We start from the raw sequence: 23,165 nt of genomic DNA, 5'->3' as shown, positions 1-23,165 counted from the left end.
AAAACTTTTCATGATACATGGCCACAACTCACAATTCTCTACAAAATGTTCACTTTTATGAAGCTCTGATGTAAAAATCAAATAATGAAGCAGCAATATTTTAAGTGCAGCACAGGGTCTTCCATGTCACTATTTGCAACGCTTGAATTCATTTACATTTTAACAAAATTTAATACAGATGACTTAGGAATTAAGTCATTTTTTTTTAATATCCGTCATTCTATGTAGTGACAGATTTCATGTTTTGGTTATCTTTATCTTTGCTCTCCTTCGATTTTTCCTCCTTGTGTTTGTGTTTTTGGCTCTTCTCCAATTCCGTTTCGCTTCCAATGTGTTTCTTATGCTTCTTGTGCTTCTTGTGCTTCTTATGCTGCTGCTTCTCTTTTTTCTTTTTCTTTTTCTTGCTGTCTTGACTCTTTCCTGAGCTGGCACTGCTGCTGTGGCTTCAAGGCTGACTCTTAGGAGGCCTTTGACTACAGCTAACACTGGGACGGCTTTGACTTCTGCTTGCTTCAGGCTGGTCAACTGCAGCAGGTGCTGCTGTATCCTCTTTCACCTTATCAACAGACTTTTCTTTGGGGTCTTTTGGATTTTTTCCTGCAGCTCCCTCATCTTTTGCAGATACATTACTCTCATTGTCATTTTCATTGTGGTCTTTCTTTGCCTTTTCCTCCTTGGCTGGTCTGGTTTCTGGGTGATCTTTTGTCACTTTTGGGTGAACTTTCTGTGGGGTACCAAGAACCTGCTCACCCTTTTGAGAAGAAGATGTTTCAACACCGCCTGTCTTTGGCAACTCCTCCTTCACTTTTTTCGCAGGAGGTTCCATTCGAGGAGATCTTTCACGAAATGAAGGAAATCCTTCATTCTCATCCCCTTTTCTTCTCTTCTGGTGTTTTTGATGTTTATTTCCTTTGCCATCTCCCTGTGGATATTCCACTTCCTTCTCTTTTCATTTGGTAGGATCTTTGATGACATGGCGCGCTCTTCCAGAAGATTTTTCAGGGTAATTTCCAGCTCTATTACCAGGTGACCTTGACCTAGAACAATACTTATGACTCTTCCCTTTGCCTCTTCTTGGATACAGCTGCGATCATGAGTAGGAATGCAAATGGGAACGACAAAATGATCGAGAGTGGGAGCGAGAGGGGGAAGAATCTGGTCTTGACTTGGAGTAGGTATAGAAACTTCTAGAGTAAGATGAAGCACTATAACGAGGCTTGGACCTTAAAAAAAACACCGCGCGCACACACACACACACACAAGAAGTTAATTCAAAACAGTCACTCTCCCCAGTTTTTTCCTCCCAGATTTGGTTTGGGGTTTTGGACTCTCCATACACTTACGTTCTTTCAGCTGCTGACATAATGCTACTGCCAACTGAAGAACTTACTAACATGTAAAAGTTTTGGCTCACAAGACAGAACAGCTGTTGCTTTGTTAGTGGAAAAACATAGAGGAAGGCTAAGTCTGTTTCCACTCACTTCTACCACATGAACTACCATAGCTATTGGCTGATTTCAGGTGGTGTATAGTGGCCTCTACTGCTATGTGAATGCACCCATTTTTTCACTACTCTGCAACTACATGCAGCACAAATCATTTTTGTTGCAGTAGGATGCAAAAAGAGCAAGTCTTAATGGCTACAGTGCAGTATCAAACACCAGGAAAACACGTTTTGGCCTGAAGACAGTAAAGCTCAATTTTAAAATGCCAGCTTAGTCTCTTTAACTTCACTACTTCTTTGGCAATTTGTACAGGATGCAAAATACTTGTACTGCAGTCTTACAATCAACACTTCTAGCCCAATGTCCTAGCAAAATCTTGCACATACCTCTAGCTCTAACCAAGGATAGCGACAGCGCTTCAAGAAAAAGTTGTATCTAAATGCTTCTAAACTCAGCCTCAAGTAATATGACTCAATGCCATTCTCTAGGAAAGCTACTGACAGCATTACTAAGGGACAGCTGTTCAGACTCCTGCCCAAGTGATTTGGGGGGATAGAAAACATCAGCTACCCTGAGATTTTTCTTCACAAGTTTTTCTTGTTTTTCATTTAACAATGTCAACAAAATTCTAGTGAAACCCACCAGTCTGCAGTCCAGCTTAAAATCTCTCCGTGTATCCACAGGAGATAGACAAAAGAGGAAGACAATTTCTCTCACATATCTCCTCTGATGTGCTCTGAGGTAATGGTTACAATCAGAATAGGTAGGTACAGAAAATCTGGCTACTACACCTATTCAGTTCCTAGCCTCCTCACGGCTCTCAGGAGGTGAAGGATGTCATTGCAGAGAAGCTTTAGGGAAAGAGACCCCTGTTCCTTAACAACTGCTGCCCCATTATCACTATCAGTCAACTGTAATCTCTGCCATATTTGAGCTAGTAACCTACATATGGAACTTCTATCCCTGCTAATCCCTTGAATCATCCAATCCATCCAATGAGAGAGAGGTGCAGTGGAACTCCCCCTGATTCTTCCAGACAACCTGCTTCTCCATTACAGACATGTAAACCAGTTACCCGGAAAACGAATGCCTACGCTCCTTTGGAATCTTTTTACATTCCATCCATTCCTTAGCAAAATCACTGGCAAACTCATCGAGTTTGGACTTTTTCTTTTCCCTGTTAAAATAAGTTTGACCTTTATTACAAAAAGGCACCAAGAAACAAAACAGGGCCAATATGAGAAAATATAGACTGCATGCAAATACAACAGGGGAACATCCTATTTCAGCAAAAACAATTTAGCATTCCTACAAGTTTTAGGGAAAGTTTTAGAATTACATTTGTCTTGGTTTAGTTTTGCATGTTTACCATCTGCAACAAAAAAGTATATTGGAAAAAACACTGTCATATTTGCTAATGTCAGGTGCACTTGAGTGTAACTGCAGCTCGATATGCGATCAAAATACAAAAATGAAGAACAACGCAGCTTCATTGATCCAAATACTTCCTCTTTTAGAGTCCGTTGTTCTCTGTAAAACTCCTCCCTAGAGAAAGGAGATGCTTGAGTCCTTGGGATGGTAATTGAAGGAGACATGGGTACTGCTCTTGGAAACAAAGCTGATGACGTGTTTGAAGTTTACACTCATTTCTTGATCTCATACTTGCCTTCCACATCCTCCACCCCCAACACTCCCCTCGGTCTTCTCTCCTTACACTCAGCTTTGCAGCTGCGGGTGGAGGCTGCCCATGCTTAACAGAAACTCCCATCTCCCACGTGCCATGTGCCCACTGCTCCTCTGCTACTCCTTGAGACACTTCATATTTCGCACTTCTAACCTTCAAAGTCCTGCACAAATATTAACTCATCTTCTCTCAAACTTCTTTTAACCTCTTCCACATACGCTTCATGTGCTGTTGCCTCATGATGATGTACTTGGCCTGTTCTTGTCCCTGCATTGTTATTTTCTTGCTTACTGAATCTGAGATTTTAAATCATCTGTGGGATGGATCCCGATTTTTGTTTGGATTTCTCTTTGAGATTTTATAAACACAGTGCACCCTTACAGTCTATCTAACATCAAGTATATAAAAAAAATGAAGGATTGACTTGGCACAGCAATAATAGATAAAACAGGCTCTTCTCTTTCCAATGGAGAGAAAGCAGCTTGGCTATTTGAGACGACTAAACTGAAGAAACTCAAAATTGTCATAAAATAACAGCCTTGACTTTTCCAATGATTTGCTCCATCAGAATCAACTAAGTTGTTCAAAAAAGAATGCTGGAGGCTGGTTTCTATTGGGAAATCAATTTCTTCAGCCTTATCCAGCCAGTAAGCAAAAGGGTGGCTTTCCACCTGATCCTTTAATTATATTTGATTTTTAGATGCTCTTATGGTTTCCTCAAAAAGCGTGCATTTTTCAGAGTCCTCTTTTCAATTATGCACTGGACTTTTATTGTAAATAATCTTACTGCGAGCAATACCCCTTTGTTGAAGCCAATTCAAATTAGGCCATTTAAAAATTAAGGACCACTTGTATTCTACACAACTATCGGTGCACACTTACTTCATTATAAATCAGCTGTTGTAGAATTTATGTGTTACAGCCTCATTTAACAGGTTACAAGTATTAATACATTGATTTTCTGTAAAATACTTACAGTTCCCAGCCTGGTTTGCCACTTGCTGAGCAAATTGTACTGGCTCTCGCAGGATGACCTTTTGGAGCGGAGAGAGGAAAAAGCAAAAAACCCCATTCAGTGTATCTGAAGATCATTTTTTAAAAGAAATTATTTTTAAAAAATTAAAAGTTACAGTTCCGTACCAGTGGTGAGTGTTGATTGTCCTTGGGGGCCCAGACGACTTGGTAATGCTGGCTGTCTTAGTACAGGAATCTGACAGCCCTTGTGAATAAATGCAGACGGTTGGAAAATAAGCTCTACTAAAATACAAGAATCACTGCAAATGTTGAAACAAAGCTTACCTTCTCTTCCAACAAACTGCTGATTGACAGAGACAAATATGTAGAAGGTTCAGCAGCAGTCACCAGAGCAGCAGGAGGTGTAAGAGTCACGAGTGGGGGTGGTGGCAGTGGCAGTTGCTGCTGCTGTTGGTGCCAAATCTGCCGACGGTGCCTTTTTCTGTAACCAGCTCCATTTTTGAAGTTGCTCACAGCCTAGAGGCAGAAAAACATTTACGAAAAGGTAATATGAAACTTCAGCAGATATAAAAACAAAAGCCTCCTCAGAGTAAAATTACTGTTGTATTCCTGTAAATGCTATCAATCCCAAAAGAAATCAACATGCCGATACATGAACACATCACATTAAACACTGATACTAGTGATTGGTAACTCAGAGTGTCTGTATTCAAAGTACTGCCATGTTAACACAGAATTTGAAAGTGAGGCAATCACGTTAAACAAAAGCATGACCTGAATTTGCCAGATTGTCTCCAAGGAGTTGTAAGCTTCTGTGATAACAGATAATGTACTGGAAAGGTAAATTTAGCCTTATTCAATCCAACCTTGCTTAAGCAGATGTAAATTAATATTTCCTTCCCTTTCAGCTTTTTACAAACAGCCTATTCTTACAAGCACTTTACGTAAAAGTCATCAGGTTACCCGGCGTAGGCACTTGTTGGCCACTAAAGCATCAGGCGAAGCACCTGTCTGATGACACTCTGGGCATCTATGTTCCTCAGATTCCAGTAAGGCTGTTCTAATACCTGTGTACAATTAGAATAATCAAAATAGCATTTAGCCAAACTAAGGAAGTTTTGGGGGTTCTAATCAACTATAAAAACACGTATATGATCAACAGGTGAATATGGTCTTGAATTGAGAGCATGAAGCTATAAAGGTTCAATAGCGTAAAAAATTTCTACTATGCAGCAAATAACTCTAGAGTTTTGGTATGTCACTGTTGTAACATTTGAAGATGTAGAGTAGGCTGTGTCTTGATGTTTCAGCTAGTCTTTTTCCCACTATATAGTACAGTGAGAAGTCCCCACCCTCAAGGTTAACGAAAAAACTTGTCTCAAAAAACGAATAGTAGGTTCAAAAAACCATTACTAGGTTCGCGTTCTGAAGGTTTTAACCAACTCTCCCGTGGAGAAAAATGTGGATTAAATGCCTCTAACTCTGCATTTGTTGCAGACCACCATAAGTCACCAGAGTTGGCTATATAGTTTTGTATGAGAGAAGGGGCTGTGGGCAAACTAAATGCACTCAATATCCAATACTGCAATCACCTGCACAATCAGCCACTCCTCTCATACTCGTCCTTCTGCATGTAAATTTAACTAAAAAGCTATTTATTTTACTATTCATTTATTTAACTATTAAAGCTCTGTGGCTTTTTTTCCCCTTTAAACGAGAAGAGCCCTTTCCTAGTCAGGGTATACTTAAGTGTAAAATAGAACTGGTAACAAAATAATTTCGCTATCTCCTCTTTCTGCTTTCAGAAGAGCAGATGTGCTGTTTTGAATTAACAAACATGGGAGTTCACACTTACATTCATCACAATAACTGTTTCCACAGCAGGGCATAATAGCTGCATCAGTCATTACCTCCTTACAAATGAGACATAAAATCTCATCTGGAATAGGATCATCTGAGGAGGAAGAGGATGGCTCCTCTGGTAAAAAGGGAGGCTTTTCCTTCTTTCTTCTGGCAAAAGCTTCCCTGGAGGAGGGGAAAGGGGAAGGAAAAAGAAACAAATTAAAGATGGGTAAAGGAAAACTTTTCCAAGCTTTGGATATTATCAAAGGAAGACAGGAGATGGAATTCTGCTCACTCCACATTAGCCTCCTAAAACATAGGCATTCAGTTGAAACTACTTTTCTGTAGCCACCACACGAGAATAGGGAGGGGGGAACAATTTTCCCGCTGCAGAGTGTTGCGAAATTCCCTGTGGGGACGGACGACAGGACACCAATATGACGATCAAAGTTGCCAGTTTATTGAGCCTAGCTGATCATTTTTATACAATTCTTTAAGTTCCTAAGAAGCTTTGATTGGCTGCTGCATGGAAGCATTTAGTGTCCACGCGCACAAGCATAAAATGTGATTGGTTATATCGACACTGTACACGCGTATAAACATAAGATATAGTTGGTTGTACTAACTCTGTACACGCGCATAAACATAGGACATAATTGGCTATATTAACTAGAGCGTGCGAAACTTGTCTCAGTCCAATTGGCCAAGATAAGCCCCTGAACTGAGGTTGCTTCTGCCATGTTCCCTTTATCGTGGAATGTGCACCTGTGTTTTTCTAACTGGGATCTTTCTTTTTCTATCTTCTTGTTTAGTCTGTTCAAGGCCTTCTAAAGGCGTCTGGAACGCTCTTGCGACCATGAGCTACTTTCAGGCCCAGTCACTAAGTTCCATATAATTGAACCCTACACAGAGCTCTCCCATTCAGTGGATCAACAAAGAAATTAGCTCAGATGAGAAAAAATCATTTCTTGACAGCTAGAAATCAGGCGAAATGAGTCCCACCTCTCCTTTGCCAGAGGGTAAATGTAAATTTCAGGCTCAGGGTAAACTTAGTCTCCCAGTACTTACATTTTATAAGTGGAAGAAGTCCATGTTACAGCTTCTACAAAAGCAGATCCACGACAGAAACCCCAAAGTGCTACCAAGTGCATTTTAAAACAGCCACTCTTGTCAGCACACAGCAGTATTTTCTTAGTTCATAGCAACAGGAAATCTGCAGCCTGTTTCACCCATAAGATCTAATAAAACTCAGAGGGAGGAAATCTCAGCCCAACAGCTATTTGTTAAACTTTGCAAGAAGCCTTTGAAACACAAAGCAGAAGCAAAACGAGCTTTCACAGAGAACGACTCCCACTGTAACCACTACTGAAATCTTTTGCAGAAATACAGGTTCTTAGCATACCACAAGTTTAACCAAGTTCCTGGGGCATGAACAGTACGACCACCCTATTTTAACATTAGAAAGCATCACAGATTTTAAGGTTAAGATACAATGACAACGCTTCCTCCCTCCTCATTACAGATGCAGGTCAGCCTCATTGCACTGCCACTCTGACATTTACGCACGGTTTCTCTCGTTCACTTTTCGGTCGGTCCAATTAATTCCATACTTACACATTAAGACATGGTATTGCGTATTTTCCAGTTTTTGTCAGCATAACACCCTCCGTATTGGGATCTTTCACCTCCACCAAGAAACTCCTTGGAATTCCTGTGCTCTTTTTCATTCTGGAAACAGACCCAAAACTTTCGTCCTATTGAGACAAGAAATGCAGACATACTGCATCTTAAGACCCACACTTAAAATGACATTTCAATGATGATTTTAAGCAGCAAGAGCCTTTAATCCTCTCCTTTTACCTAGCGTAAGGGTCGCTTGACTAAAATACTTCTTTTCCTAAATGAATACAGCAAGGATGTTCCAAAGGCTTGAGCAGTGTTTTGAACTCGGTCGACATTCTTTGGCTTACCCTCAGGTTCCTCAAGGGTGAAACAGCCCTTAGCTCACCATCCACTCAGAGAAGAGACACAAAGCCGCTCCTCCTCCGCCAAAGGGCAATTCAGAGGGAGAGCTTAATTCAGTGCTCTGAATCACTCCCTGGGGAAACTTACATTCACCATCTCTATATGAAGGCTAAATTCATACCTCATGCATGTACATTCAGTGACTAACATTAAACGGCATGAAGACGCAACCAGAGGCTTGTCTGATTAAAACACACAAATGTTCAGTAGATGGGGTCAACAGAAACATCTTTTTATACGAAATACTAAAACCTATGAACTGTCATTAAAAAGAGTTAAAACCAGAAAAATTTCCAATAACATTGAAATGTACAAAACCACGCATGCAAGTTCACAGAGAAAGATCTATGGACACATTTCATGTCCATGACCTAGAAAAAAAGAACATTTTACATTTCTAATTCCAGGTTTCCCTTGAATTCTGAAAGGCTTGGCAACATTGCCATATAAGCTCTGTATTTCACCCCAAGAGAAACAATTCTTCACGTGAGCATTCATGTACTTGTTACCTAACTGCCAGGGTAAAACGATTAAAAACCAAGTAACACCAGAAGTCCCCCACAATCTTACCCCATTTATTGGGCAGTTCTTTATAGAATGGCCAGGTTTTCTGCAAGGATGGCAAGTATATGATGATGGAGGTGGACCCAAGGGTTTCTTCATGTAACTACAAGATTTGGGGGAAAAGAACAAGGTATGCATGTGTCTCTCTTGTTAAACCAAACACCTCTACAGTTTTTTCCATAATCTTCAAAGAACACATCTGACATTATCAACACTTACTTGATTGGATCATATTCATGGCTGGGCTGGATCATCATAGCTTTTATTTTATCCTCTTCAGAAGCACTGGCTTCAGACAGATTGGCAGTCTGTTTAACAGGCAATTATTTGACAAGCACATTAGAAATACATTTAAGCCCACACAGCCAAGGACAACACCGCTCACCCAGTCCTGTAAAGAGCAGCACAACACTAGCTGAGGTTGCATGAAAAGAGCTGCTTATAGAAAATACCGTCATCCTGAAGATGTTCTGGGGACCCCTTACACCTTTATTACATGGTGTTTGTGTGCGTGTTAACCTACTTGACAAGAGCATTCTTGGGCACTCAAAACCTTAGGCTTTGTTTGTTCCTTACAGAAAGACTTGCGTAACCAATCCAATTGTCTTCCAAGTGGACCGAAGGCATATGTAGACAACATTACACGATCCCGTATTTTTAAGGTGATTTTTAAGCTCCAGCCTATTTGAAGAAGACATCCACTGTACATTTAATTGAGAAAGATGCATGCAAGTATCCTTATTTACATTTTGCAGCATTAAAGGGACACACAACTTAAGAGTCAGGGAAGTTGTTTTTGCTTGCTGAAATGCAGCTTCCCACACAGAAGCATTAAAAGGAAGCAAGCTTTTTATAATCCCTCAGCAAGACAAAAGATTCTTGTCACTACAAATTTGACCATCATGTGCTGGAGGCAGTCCACACTGCATGCTTCCCCCTCTACTAACTTCTTCATATTAAGTGATTTAACTACAGGAAGCACAACCTGCAGTTTCTTCCAGTTGACTGTGTCCTTGTAACATACAAATTGTAATATCAACCTTATGCAGAAATAGATCTTTCAAATTATTGAAGCCAGCTGTTTTTTCAAAGTAGTATTTGTTCCAATGTTTTTATTTCACACTAGTCCAGATCCAAGCAGGGTCTAAGGGAGAGGCTGTAAAGGATGTGGACCTTCAAGCACCTAGCATTCAGATCACCCACTCAGATCAGCCACTCATGGTTCTGTTTTTATATGCGTTCATTCACAAAAGCAACCAACTAGTTTCAACATTCTATTAAATGGATGTTTCATAGACACCATTTTTTTCTCCACAGTAACATAATCCAGATCAATGCCAATGAAATCATTTCCTTTAACATTTACAGAAAACTTTACAGATACTTGACTAATTTCTTTGAACCCAAAGAGTTTACAAAACACATCCAAAACCCACAACACATTAGTAGGAATAGACCAAAATTCAAATATGGCATTTCACACGTAGTAATAATAAACCAGAAAACTCTTAACACATTGCCTCCATGCCAAGCCAGTCGGCACTAAAGAGGTTAGAGTAAGTAACAGGTTTGAGCTGCTTTCCATTATGTTCCTGTATTTTTCCGGAATACTGAAATTTCTCAAAAGCTTAAATGTGTACACCACAAGGACACTTCTTCACATTTTAGAGGAAAATTTGGCATAAGTTTACAGAACCAGGGACATGTTTAGGGACAGCACTAATGGAGACCAAGTTCTTTTGGTGGCTACCTTCCAAACTTTTTTTTTTTTCCCCCAAATGCACACAATTTAATTTCTTCAGTGAGAGGGAAAAGAAGTGACCAGTGCGAAGAGATTCCTCTTTCTTGGAAATGAACTCCAGCCTTCATTTTCAGAAGAAAGAACTAGCTCCTCTGCATTAGGCCCTGCCCTCTCTAAGCTTTGTAGCTTTAAAGACTAGTTATTTCATTGGCTAGCCCTATGCCTTTTCACAAAGTGCAGCCAGTAGTGCTTTCCCAGAGGAAGGTACACATTGTTGAGCAAAAAATGCAAGCAGTTCCATAGCAAAACATGGTATTACAACAGTTCCAGAAGGTCACATCTGCTAATATGCCACACATACACATTGCTATATTCCTAGAAACAATCTGGTACCTTTTCACACTTTACACAGTCTGCATTCAAACAAATTAGATTATGTTGTCTACTGTCTATATACTAGCATTTATGAAACTGTGCAGCATTAAAAGAATGGATCTGTAACTTTAATGGCTAGAAATTCAAAAACAGCCATGCAATTGTCCATGTTACAGAAACGATTCTCTTTTGGCTGTTGCACACTCCCCCCTCCAAATGTCCGTAACTTACAGCCCATTCAATTCTTCTGTAAAAACTGTTAGTTTCCAATGCAAAATTAATGAAACATATGAGAAATGGTAAACAGCTTCTGAAATGCTGCTTCTTTGTGTCTGGAAGATGAGTAATAGTGCAACATTACGTTGAGGTAATAATAAGGTACTCCCCTTCTATCTTCCCAAAGTGGGAACTACTCTTTACAGGCTAGTACCAAAATAGACACGCATTTTAAAGTTAAAATTAATACTTTAAATTAATACAAATTAAATTAAAGTTTTGTTTCCATTACAACAGTTATCCAGCTATAGATCACAGTATAAGATTTTAAAAAACTAGGCAAACACTTTTTTTTTTTTAAAGAATTTGACAAGAATATATCTATACCTTAGCAAGCTGGGCCAGAGAAAGAGATGCGGGAGACTCATCTGTCTGTTCACAAAAAAATTAAACACATATTCACGTTCTACAGTCAAAACATAGCAATAGTTAACGTCTACTGTAGTCTGAAAGTCTGCACTGTATCCTCTGAGTGTCACTGACAGGGGCACTGCCAAGCCCGTGTAATTTGTGTTTGCTCAAAACAAAGTCCAAACCTATGGCACCTTAAGAGTGCCTGTGTGGTTAATGAGAAGAAACTAAAATAACCAAACCCGCACGACATCAACTTACTGCTCCAAAGTATCTCAGAGAGGGACCCTTGTCAAATGCTCACATCTGTCAATTTTCAGCTAAAAAGGATTTACGTTTATTTGAGAAGGAAGCATCACTACAGGAAACTTATTTGCAGTGTAGCTTGTCAATTAATCAGTTAACATCTCATCACTTCTAAATGCACACAGTTATGCTTTTATGAAGACAGTAGCTGCCTGGCAAAATAAAACACAGGCATATCAGCCCTCAACCATGAACTCTGCCCCTCCTGTCACTAAGTTTAAAAATGCCAAACTCACCATACCCCACAACACCCAAATAAAAAGACCAAGCCAGAACATCAGCCATAAAAGTAAACCACCACTTTGTCTAGCAAAAACCAGACTGCTCAAATTAGTGAAATAAAGGTGTTTACCATGACAGAGCAGCCTACAAAAACAGAGAATACTGATGTCTTGTATTTTATTAGACCACAGGCCATACTATCCAAATTAGTTTGGGAAGTGTGAGAATTTAATATTATGCTCCTTACTATCAGAGCAAAACCAATTTTTAAAGATGATGAAAACATGGAGTCAGAGCACAGTCCTGTAATTTTTTTCTCCATTGCAACCACACTCCTCCCTCCCACCTACCTCCTGGAACACCCTGCAGGAGTGAAGCCCTCAGGCCACTAGTTTGTAATAGGCTGCAGCGTTTACTGAGAACTAATAGTGAAATGCTGCTTTTCCACAAGTAAACAGGGTAACACTTAGCTTGTTCCTTTTCCAGAATATGGAATTATATTATGCCACAAGCAGCAGTTAAGCTTACACTAGCAAAACATGATCAGAAAGACACCTGGATCACTGCTTATTAGGACTTCAGTTGTTCAGAAATGTAGAATAAAGTGTCATAGCGTAAACTGAACAGCTTCAAGATGTCACTAAATGGATCGGAGGCGAGATTAAAATCCTTCCTTGGAAAAAAGCCCTTGTCCTTTATTACCTAACGTAGTGGAAGAATCCAAGGGAGCAGTTTTAGTAGACTCTGGGGACAAAATATTTACATGCAGAAGATGTTTCCTCACTCCAGTTAATCATGTCTTCTCTAGATGTTTAGGAAAGCACAGACAACATTAACACTAACTAAAAAAATTCTTGAAAACGTGCCTTTGGAGAGGAGCACCCAGATCTGGAACAAGAGACCTTCTTTCCACTGCAAATCTTACCAGAAGATTCAACTCTCCTTCCCTTCACAACATTTGGTACCCACTTCTGTCAAAACGGAAGTCTGATCAAGTATTTTGAAGCTTCATGCTCCACATGCCGCTCTTCTTCACATGTGGAAAAACAGGCCTATGTTCTCTCATGGCAGGCACAACCATTATCACTTTGCGGGTTTTCAGAAGCAAACAAGGAATTAGGAAAGCTCTCTATTGGAGTCTGGCATTAAACAGTCTAGGACTGACCAGTAACTGAAACGTAACAGTTAATATTAGTTCTTGTATTTTTTTAGGAAGCAGTTATTATATGGCCTGCAGGCAACAGTCTGATTTCTTAAAGGAGATGAAAGCACTCCTTTCTATGAACAGTTACCAAAAGCAGCAAATAGAAAATTAATGTACTATTTAGTACGTTTGCCCAACGGCCATCTTCCAATGATCCTACATTCTTGTGTCTTTGGTTTTTTCCTTTAAATTTCTACTGAAGTATTTCCTGCCAGTCCCTCCAATTGGTCAAGTAGAAACAACACCTCCATGAAACTTGTATACAACCCTAAGGTAATACTGCAGAAGAATTGGGGAAAAAAACCCAAACCGAAACAGAAACCAAAGTAACCATATAAAGAAAGCCCTCAAAAAACCAGAATCAACAGTCAATGTATTAACTCCCATTTCAAACAGAAGCCTAAACAGAAACTCACATAAAGCAAGTGGGAAAGGGGACAGAAAATAGGAGGAAAAGGCTAATCTCACTGCTGGAGTGCTGCATTTAAATTACAGTGGTTTCCTAAAACCCAATAGCTTGGTTAAACTGAAAATTCAGCCAGGAAGGATCACAGCTGTGCTTGACGGTGCTAAAACAATGCGCATGACTCTCTGCATTTCTGCAGCCTCTGAGGACTAATACCAACTAGAGATCCTTGCAGTTACTGAAATAGGAATACGAAAAAAAAATAGGATTCAGTTTCTTGATTTGGCAGTAGTAACAGTAGGACAGCAGCACAGATTTGGAAGTGTAGAATGACAGCTAACATAAGAGCAAGACAATTAAGAAATATTCAAAGTATAAGTTTTTGTGCATCCTTTTTAAAAAAAAAAATCTGGACTGATTTTAACATTGCTGCTTTACTGATCAACAATGATTGGCAAGCCTTCCCAGTGATTTATTCAGACCACACTAAGATCCAGGTTTGGCTTTGAAATACATGCAGAAAGAGGTTTATTTAAAATAAGAAAACAAAACAAAAAAAACCCCACACACACTTTAGACCAAGACCTGAGTTAGCTTTAAGAATAAAGCTAACTGTGCCTCCAACACTAGAAGCACCTGAGGCTGCAGTGCTTTTACTCTGTGTCTGTGTGAGAGAGAGAGATAGAGGGAGGACTTGTAAAGATAGATGCAAGGCTTCCACCCTCCCTATGGCTACCCACAACCCACATCACGTACAGTCAGAGCAAACAAGAAGGGAACAGTTTTGCTTTGTCTTCCTTTTAATTAGTTCTAACTAACACTAAGTCTTCCCTCCCACTCCAGGATTTTTCCTTTCTTAAAAAAAATTTTTTTTTGAGACATCTATCTAAGCTTCTGGTAAGATGCTACTTAGAAATGTAATACAAAGACACCAGGGAACACACTAGGCTGAAAGAATGGTGACCTTATTGATGAAGATCTGATTTGTGTTTATACACATGCTAGTAAACAAAGAGAAAAATAACTCTTTCCAAGAAATAAAACCCCATCTCAATTAGATCAAATACTATAAACGTGGTTTACATAAATGCGTTACATTAACTGCTAGGGTCACTGGGCTCACAATGAGAGGCTTTCATGTCCAAAATTAAGTTGAACCAATCAGTGAGAGAATTATGGATGTCAGGTTTAGGCTTAGTGTTTTTACGCCAACATACAAGAAGTTTTCCACTTCAAGTTCATTGTATACCATTCCACGAGAATCAGAGGCTGTATTCTTCACAGAACACAACCCCAGAGTTCATGAATTTCTAGATTAAGTTACCCGAACAGCTGATCAAGGGATCAGATCCAATGATCCAGGGTTAGTGCAAAGCCTCACACCATTCTAGTGAAGAAAAAGCAGTTATAATTAAAGATGAAAAATAAAAACCAACAAATAGGAATTTTTACATTATAAGGGCTATTTTGAAAAGCACAGTTACACCTAGCCTTTGACGCAAGTCGCAAATCCAGATCTAGACCATTACCGGTTAGGTATTTCCTTGTGTGACTTCTCCCTAGTTTAGCAGCCGAATGACAGTGTTTTCTAACCTGAAGAAAAATGCTGCCCCTTTTCCAAATGGAAATTCAGAGTGGGGGTATACTAAACGAAGGCTTAACCTTTGGGAAATCAAAGCAGCATCCAACCCCAAAGCCACCCAGGTCCAAAAAAGTACTGCAGGCAGCAGTTCAGACAAATGACAGGGATTTTACCCACAAATACACCAGGCTCTAACCTTGTGCCAAAATCTGTACACTGGGTTTTAGATATTTTCATTTGCAGACAAACTATTAAACTAAACCGCTTCATCAGATAGAGTGGAAAGATGAAACGCAGGACTTCCGAATACCACTTTGCGTAGCAACCATATTTAAATTCATGGCAATCTCTTGAAGACATACATGTACTCAGAGGGGCCCAAATAATATCACTTCGATTGTACACTTTTAGGAACAAATACCCAAGCATTTAAGGACATGAAAAGGAAACATTTAGCTGCACATGACTGTCCTCAAAATGTATGGGATGTGTTGGTTTGGGTATTTGTTTGAACCTCCAGGTCACAAGTAAGAAACAGTACCAAGTTTAACCACAGTGGTTTCTCAGTGGGTTTTGATAACATTTTCAAAGTCCATTAGGCAAAAAGAGTATTTTAAAAAAAAAGCTAAGTGATATAATGTGGAAATGGCAGAACTTTCACTCCAAACAATTTGGACTGCAAGAAACAAAAAGCACAAAACAACCTACAAACAAAACAATGTACAAACATACGCATTACTAGCTATACACAGAGGTAGAACATGGCACCATGTTCAGTGGTGCAAACCTTGGACCTACATGATCTAAAAGCGATCATACATTACCTGTGCAACACAAAGTCATACAGGAAATATTCTAGCATATTCAATGTGAAATGCAATGCATCACTAGGCACCAATACCAATATTTACATTAGAACTGTGCAAGTGATGGCATTACCCAGTTTTTCCTATGCTGAATCAAAGACATTGTCTTTACAACATATACCAGGTTTTACTGGACTATATAATTAGTTAATGTTTGGAAAATTAATACAAGGCTACGTTGTTTAGAATTAAGAGCAGTGTGTAGAAAAAAGTGTGAGATTGTGTTTTTACATACTGCTTTTGATGTTCCACGCACTGGCTCCGTTTGACTCCTGGAAGAAGAAATAAAGGTGATCAGCATTTCAAGTAAAGCACTTGTACCCAACATAAATCAGTGACAACAGATTATAAAACCTGAACATCAAAACATTATGTTCTGATAGTCTAGGGAATGTGGAAATTTATTCATATACCTAAACTGTTCTCTCTTGGCACATTCAGTGCAACTAAAAAAACCCAACAAACAAACCCAAATACTGTTTCTACATTGTCACAAATTAAGATGTACAGTTATAGAACACAACAGTGCAAGAGGAAGTCCTCAGGTATTTTGTCTCTGCTGCGTCAGTATCAAAAAGATGAAGTCTGTATCACAGCTTGGTGTTCTTAAATAATCAACTCTCAAAATACAAAGGCAACTTTAACCAATCTGTACCTATCTAGTATTACAAATGGGTACCAGATACAGTACTTTCATTTCCAAGAAAGAACACTGACATTCTAGACACTTGGAAGTGCAAGTTTACTTCAGAGAAAACAGTCAGTCATCTGACAAAGAAATAACAAAAATGGCAGCAGCATAGGCTTTAGAACAGAGTTGCTTTGTGAAAGCCCAAGCACTGTATTCAGATAGCTACTACATTTAGCGTATGCAATATTGACTAAAAATAGTAGTAGAAATGTCACCTGCAAGCAGTTTCTGGGCTTTGGTGTGATTTAGGAGCCCTGTGACAAAAAAGAAAAGGTCTTACTTGCCAGAATTTGCTTTAAGATAATCTTGAAAAGGCTACAATCTTTTTGGCAATAGTCATTACATTTGAAAACTTGCTGAGATTCCACACACTTATTGATCTGTATCTGCATGCCACTCATCATGAATCAGATGTGCAGCCCTTGATCTAGTTAACAAACAATTCATACGTCATCCAAAGCGTCCCATGAGCAGAGACAATTCAACGGCTGCTGTGGAATTTACGTACCAATAGAAAGGCTCGTGCTTCCTGCCACTGCTAGAATACCACCAGGCTCGCAAGTACAGCCACGTACCTCCTGAAGATGAGGAAGTACAGGGAAATACTTTAGGTTACCACACAATGGTTTCTTCATCCATTTACCTTGAAGAACATACAACAAGCTGAGTAACGCATTTTTGAAGGCCTCTCCACCGTTATAGCATACATTCCTCGTTCCCAAACATTAACCACTCTACCAGTTGTTTCTGCAATGTTTCCAGCTGAAGGAATAGAAAGCTCATCTGCCTGGTTCATTTTCAACACTACAACAGCAGCGCCATTCTTTCCTTATCCCCACATACAGGTCTTTGTTTGATCTTTGACACTAGCAGCATCTCTCCTCTCATTTCAGGGCAGTAGTAAGATACCAGGAGAGAGCGCCAGCCAACCAGAAACGGAGGATGCGTTGACAAGGCAGCACTAAGCACACATATTTAAATTAACCCCCAAAACAAGGCCATGTTTATAAGCACAACACTGTGGCGTCCTGAATTCCTAGGTAGTGCCTGAAAGCACTGCAACAACTGCTGAAGTAATATGCCCAAAGTTTACAGGCAGAGTCACAGCAATTCAGAGGTTTTTGCTCGCAAATGCTTCACAGGTACCAGGATGCTGCTGTGCTGTTTTTTTCGAGACACACAGTAACTCACCAGTCTACTTTATTGACTGAGAACCAACATGAGAAAGACATGGCAAAACCACAAGCTAATAATACCTACTAATTGTGGGGGAGAGGCGTCTCTTTAAGAAGGCTGGAAAACATGAATGTTCAAACAATGCTAATGTAGCTGAATACATACATGACAGCAATAATCCTGTAGTCAGCATTGCATTTGGATAGCTGTAAGTTTAACCAATACATCCGATTCTCTGTCCTCCATAAATCTGAGGAATATAGATTGAAAACCTGGAGCACTGCTATCAACTTAGGGTAAAAACAGACTTAGATAACTAGTAACGCTTGGTAACGTGCCGAACTGCTTACTGAGTTTCAAGTTTGGAAGGGGTTAACTATTCCTTTGTTGTACTCGCTCAAAAGGTGATACACTTTAGGAGAGTGTTCTTTTTCTCTTGACTGAAATGGACATTGTCTTTAGGAAACTAACAAGAATCACTTATGAATGGAACTTCTGGTTTGCATGGTTTGCCAGCTGGCAACCCTTGGTCTTTCCTCTGTGTCTAGTATGCAAAACACCCAGATTTGGGGGGTAAGAGTACCTGCCATATCCCACCCTGTCTCCCCCAAATGCAAGAAATTGTCAGTGTTTGACTATCAGACTCTTCTGAGGTGGGAAGAAATTATAAGTTTACACAACAATGCCTATCTGTCTTTACTATAAAAGCAATAAAATCAAACGCATAAAATAAGGAATCTCTCCACGTAGAGGAAATGGGATCTACAACTTGGCTCTCAAAGAATCAACCCCAGGAACAAACCCAACGGAATCATCTTAAAAGCTACCATTGTTGCAGTTTGAACCCCATCTCCCAGCAGGCCAAAACATGTAAGTCTGCTTTGGGACAGATATTTTAAAATCTAGCCCATGACAACAAAAATTAACAGCAGCTTTAACAAGAAAGATACAATCTGAATGCCTCTTGTAAACTAATATCAATTTGAAAAGTTAATGCACTGAAACCCCTAACCAAGAAGACAATGCTTTACGGAGACTTATGTAACACAGGTTTTGCCGGTGACTTTAACTCCTCCAGCAGGGATTCTTCTAACAATTACCAATGAGTTCCTAGGAATCAGGGCATTACCATCTGTGTATTCCGAAAACAACATCAATACAGAAAAAGAATTTGCCAGTTTACGAGAACATATATCAATACATAATTACACAACATTTCAGAGAATCCCTTGACGGATAGAAAAGCAAAATTTGATATGTAACATTGCGCTTTTATCGTTCCAACACACTGAAAGTACATTTCAAGAAACCTTCAGGTCTGATAATCAAACACAAGCAGCACAATCTTTTTCATGGTTTTAAAATGGTTGGAATGCCAACAGCAAAATGGTCTCAAAGGTCACTGAAGCGGAGTCTGCTAATGCATGAGGTTCTTTCCTGATCTAGCTTAAGTTGCTTTTGCTTCTGTTAGGCTACAAACCCAACAGAGCTTTGGAGAAAAACCAACCACAGCAAAGTCTCACCTGCATAAACCAGATTCTGAAGTCTGACTAGCTTGCCCTGCAACAAAAGAGGCCCTCAGCTAAAGCATGACAACTCTGCGCCATTGCTTTCGTAGCTGTTAACTATATCAATTCCCCTGTGCTGCTAGTGGTCAAGACTGACAGAACACAGAAGAGCGCCTGCCATCTCTGTCTATTCCTTGGAGCTTAATCCATCAACACCACCGCTTCTCAGCTGCTCAGCGCTCTACATGTAAATGGAAACAAAACCGGCAATGCTAGTATTTGGATCAGAGAAATCTGGCGGGGGGTTGAGCTTGCTTTCACAAGTAGGGCAGAACTGGCTCCAACTAAAGTGCTATCTCCCCTCGGAAGCTTATCATCTAGTTTGAATTAACCCAAGGGACGTGAATTGGATGTCAATAGTTGTGGATGCCCTGCCCCTGGGCTTTTGAGCAACCTGGTCTAGTGGAAGGTGTCCCTGCCCCTGACAGGGGGGTTGGAACTAGGTGATCTTTCAGGTCCCTTCCAACCCAAACCATTCCATGATTCTAGGATTCTATGAATTCTTGCGATTCATTTTGCAGAGCTGAGACACTCAAACAAAATTCCTTATGAAGACAGCCGTGAAAAGCCTTTTAAAAAGAGCGTGTGCCTGAAGCTACCCATGCTTTGCCTGGGCTTGCACCATGTTAGTCTTTGAAGAGGAGGAAAGCCTTCTGACCTTCCACATAAGGCCCAAACAATCAAAAAAACAAACTACCTGAGACACTTTGACTGAGTAAGCTTAAAATGCAAAGATCTCTCCATGAGAATGGTTTTTATATTGTCCTTATAGAAGCTGGATATGACTAAATATTTTAAATCTCTATCAGCAGCCATTCCCTGTAATCTGCCTACAGTTTTAAATATTAAAAGCTCTTACCTTTGCAGACCGAATCAGAACAATGGTCTGAAAACCAAAGATGCTGTATATCTAGTCAAGCTCTGTCAGGGTGGTTTTGCTCAGTGATCACACACAAAACAGGAATATTTCACAATTTATGCTTCATTTTTCAGTATATTATTCCTACAGGCAGGAAACTCTCTTACCCCAAACCAGACCTACCAGAAGACATTATTTCAACAATGAAATGAACATTTTACTTCTATTTCCAAATGGCAGAATGCTTCTTCAGAAAACTGAGAAATCATTTAGCTGAAACTAATTCCTGATCTTCCCTCCTAGGGAACCGAACAGCAAGCTTCCTCTGGACTTCCGAGGAGGTTCAAATTGTAGGAGAAAGGACTACTAATGATGAAAACAGAATCTTTTACAGTAGTCATGTAACCTGAAAGCAACCCCTAGAGCTCTTCTCAAAAAAGAAACTCTAACCCTTCCACAGCCACCTGTCAGGAAAGGCCTGCGCTGGGACTTTTTGATGGAGAAGGAGCTGAAGCAGTACTGGGGCCCAGGCAGGCAACTGGGAGATCATGGCAGCTGCAGATCTAGAAGCCCAAACCAGCTGTTTCGACCTGCTGAATGGAGTCATACAGAGCATTCTTTCTGGTCCAGATCACAAACCGCTGGACTGACATTTCAGAGATAGAGGACAAGCAACAGCGGCTCCACAAAAAGGCAGGAGTTTGCTACGCCTGTGCTGAACTGAGGATTGTTCTAGTTCTGCAGCAGCTTTACAAGTGGCAGCACCTCGCCTAGGAAGAGACTGTATATATGAGGACAGCAACCAATGCATTTATTCACAAATGATGCAAGCCTGCAGAGGTCAATTCGAACATGCCCAACAGCTGTGTGATGCAAAAAGAGGAATAAGTCCTCTTCTAGTACTTGGTGACAATTCATTGACCATTAGAAGAGAAGCATTGACATCTGCCTTCTGAATAGACTATTCTTGCATGCATTCCCCTCTCTCTCTCTCTCTCTCTGCTTGTTTTCAATATGCTCGTCAAGTGCACCATGAAGAGAGCTCCAGCCATCTAGTAACAGACTGATATAAAAATGAATTCACCTTAAAAGTCCATCAGTACACATTTAAATGGATCAGCTGAAGAGTGACAATAGCGCAGCGAAGGAAAGGCTTTCTTTGTATAGGACACTTATCCCGGCACCTATCTGTATTTGGTATACTTGAAGTATCCCACCAGCTTGGTCACTGTGTCAGAGAATTTGTGGAAGAGTGTTTACATACAGCAGAGTCTGTTGCTGAGTTAGTTCTGTGAAGGGGCCTGATACCAATTGGCTTTAATACCTTTATTTTTCCTTTGCCTCAATTAACTGAATTAATTTTGGTGATGAAATTTTATGAGAGGTGAAGCCAAACAATGTCGACTAAAAAGTCAACTTTTTTCTTTTTTTAAATAGGGAAGGACTAAACCTGGTGCACTATTCCTGAAGTCCCTCTCAACTTGAATTTAACAGATGCCAGCTTAGTCTAACAGCTCTCAGACTGAACTGGTGTCTCCCAGCAGGAACCTGTTCCCCATGGGCAGCAGCATCCCCTAGCAGAGACTCGGCAACTACCAGGACCTGCAAAGCAGTGTCACACTGCCTCACCTCGTGACTCCACATCTGCAAAGTGAGCAGTGACGTCATGCCCAACAAGGCTACTTTTCACACTTGTCCAAGCAGCGCTCCAATAGAAATGTGCAGCAAAGCTGGAGGTAACAACATTGTTGATTCCTATTCCCTGATAGCACAACACTTGTTTTACTGGCAGTGATGGCCAGTAAGGCGCTACTGGGCTTTTATCAATCTGACCTGTGATTAAAAATAAGGATCCCATTAACTCAGAAAGCTTGCAAAAGCAAAGGAAGATTTGGATGTTATCTCAAAGTCAAGAGCAGAAGAGACATAACAGTCTAAAAGACAAGAAATTTAGTATGCTTCAAAGACCCAAGGCAAAGAAGTATTTCATGGAGGCAGACAAGTTAAACAAGAGCTACTTTGACTGCTGCCTCATACGGACTCGGAAATCTTAAATCAGCTATTGCATTAGTGTCCACAACCTTCTTCCTGCAAAAAAGTACAAGCAGCTCAGGTTACGCTCTGCTTCGCACTGAATGCACAATTTAAAAATCCCATTTTTAAATTCACCTATACTTCTGAAAATCTGCTAGCTTTAATAATTTCTGTCATATGTATGCTATCAACAGGTTACTGAAAAAAGCTCCTACTTTATTTTACGGCCTGCTTTAATCCACCGTTTGGAGTCTGACAGCAGTGCAAAAGCACCTCTCTGAGCACTATGCAGAGAAGTATTTTCACCCAGATAAAGTACAGAAGCTCTTCAGAACAGAAGTCATCAGAAGGCAAGCCTATATGTGAAATGACAAAGAAAAGCCTTTACTAGCCTTAGATGCCTTGCCAACCAGCTGTTATGCTACTGGGGAAAGGATTTGCAGAGTAAGAGCTGACAAGGACTACTAACATGCCAGACTCTCTCTACCAGAAAAGAGGGTAACTCCCGAGAACACATTTTCCCCCTAGCACTTAAAAATATGCTTTCTCACGGTGTGATTTTTTAGCTCTCTTCTAATCAACACCACTTGCACACTTTGCGACAAACAAATCATCTGTGTAGCTGCACTGAAAGCACTGCCTTGATACATCCTGAGGAACAGACTGGACTATTACTGGATTTTCAGCTTCCACCCAAGCCGTCGCAGGGTTGTCTACGACACCGCCAGCCAGGTAGTCCCCGAGGCGCCGTGCCTGTTGCCCCCACGCACCTTCTTTGGTCTGGGCGTTGGTGATCTGCAGGTCGCAGCTTGCCGCCGTCAGTTTCTCGCGGCCCATAATCTGGAGCTTGAGGTCACGCAGAGATGTAGAGGCCGTCGAAGGTGACCATATCATAGTTCAGCTTGGAGAAGAACTTGTAGTGGACACACGACATGGTCGGGGCCGGGCGATGCCTGCTCCACGACAGCGTCTA

The 23,165-nt window shown here is 40.4% G+C and overlaps 1 protein-coding gene across 1 annotated transcript; it reads right to left on the bottom strand.

Annotated features, from left to right (window-relative positions):
• Window positions 1–220: 220 nt before the first annotated feature.
• Window positions 221–23,029, bottom strand: LOC138683240 (E3 ubiquitin-protein ligase RBBP6-like). The gene is made up of 16 exons (XM_069774790.1): window positions 22,963–23,029; window positions 21,788–21,802; window positions 17,064–17,133; window positions 16,771–16,809; window positions 16,100–16,136; window positions 11,255–11,299; window positions 8,755–8,843; window positions 8,542–8,638; window positions 7,561–7,700; window positions 5,960–6,129; window positions 5,068–5,171; window positions 4,429–4,620; window positions 4,106–4,163; window positions 2,521–2,641; window positions 806–1,084; window positions 221–437 (listed from the first exon to the last, which is right to left on the bottom strand). Exons 1-16 carry the CDS (start codon window positions 23,027–23,029, stop codon window positions 221–223), a joined length of 1,740 nt encoding a protein of 579 aa, XP_069630891.1.
• Window positions 23,030–23,165: the final 136 nt, after the last annotated feature.

Source organism: Haliaeetus albicilla, chromosome 32, assembly GCF_947461875.1.
Source record: "Haliaeetus albicilla chromosome 32, bHalAlb1.1, whole genome shotgun sequence".
NCBI classification, from domain to species: domain Eukaryota; kingdom Metazoa; phylum Chordata; class Aves; order Accipitriformes; family Accipitridae; genus Haliaeetus; species Haliaeetus albicilla.
Note: the sequence above shows the minus strand (reverse complement) of the source record. Positions and strands in the feature narration are given on the sequence as shown.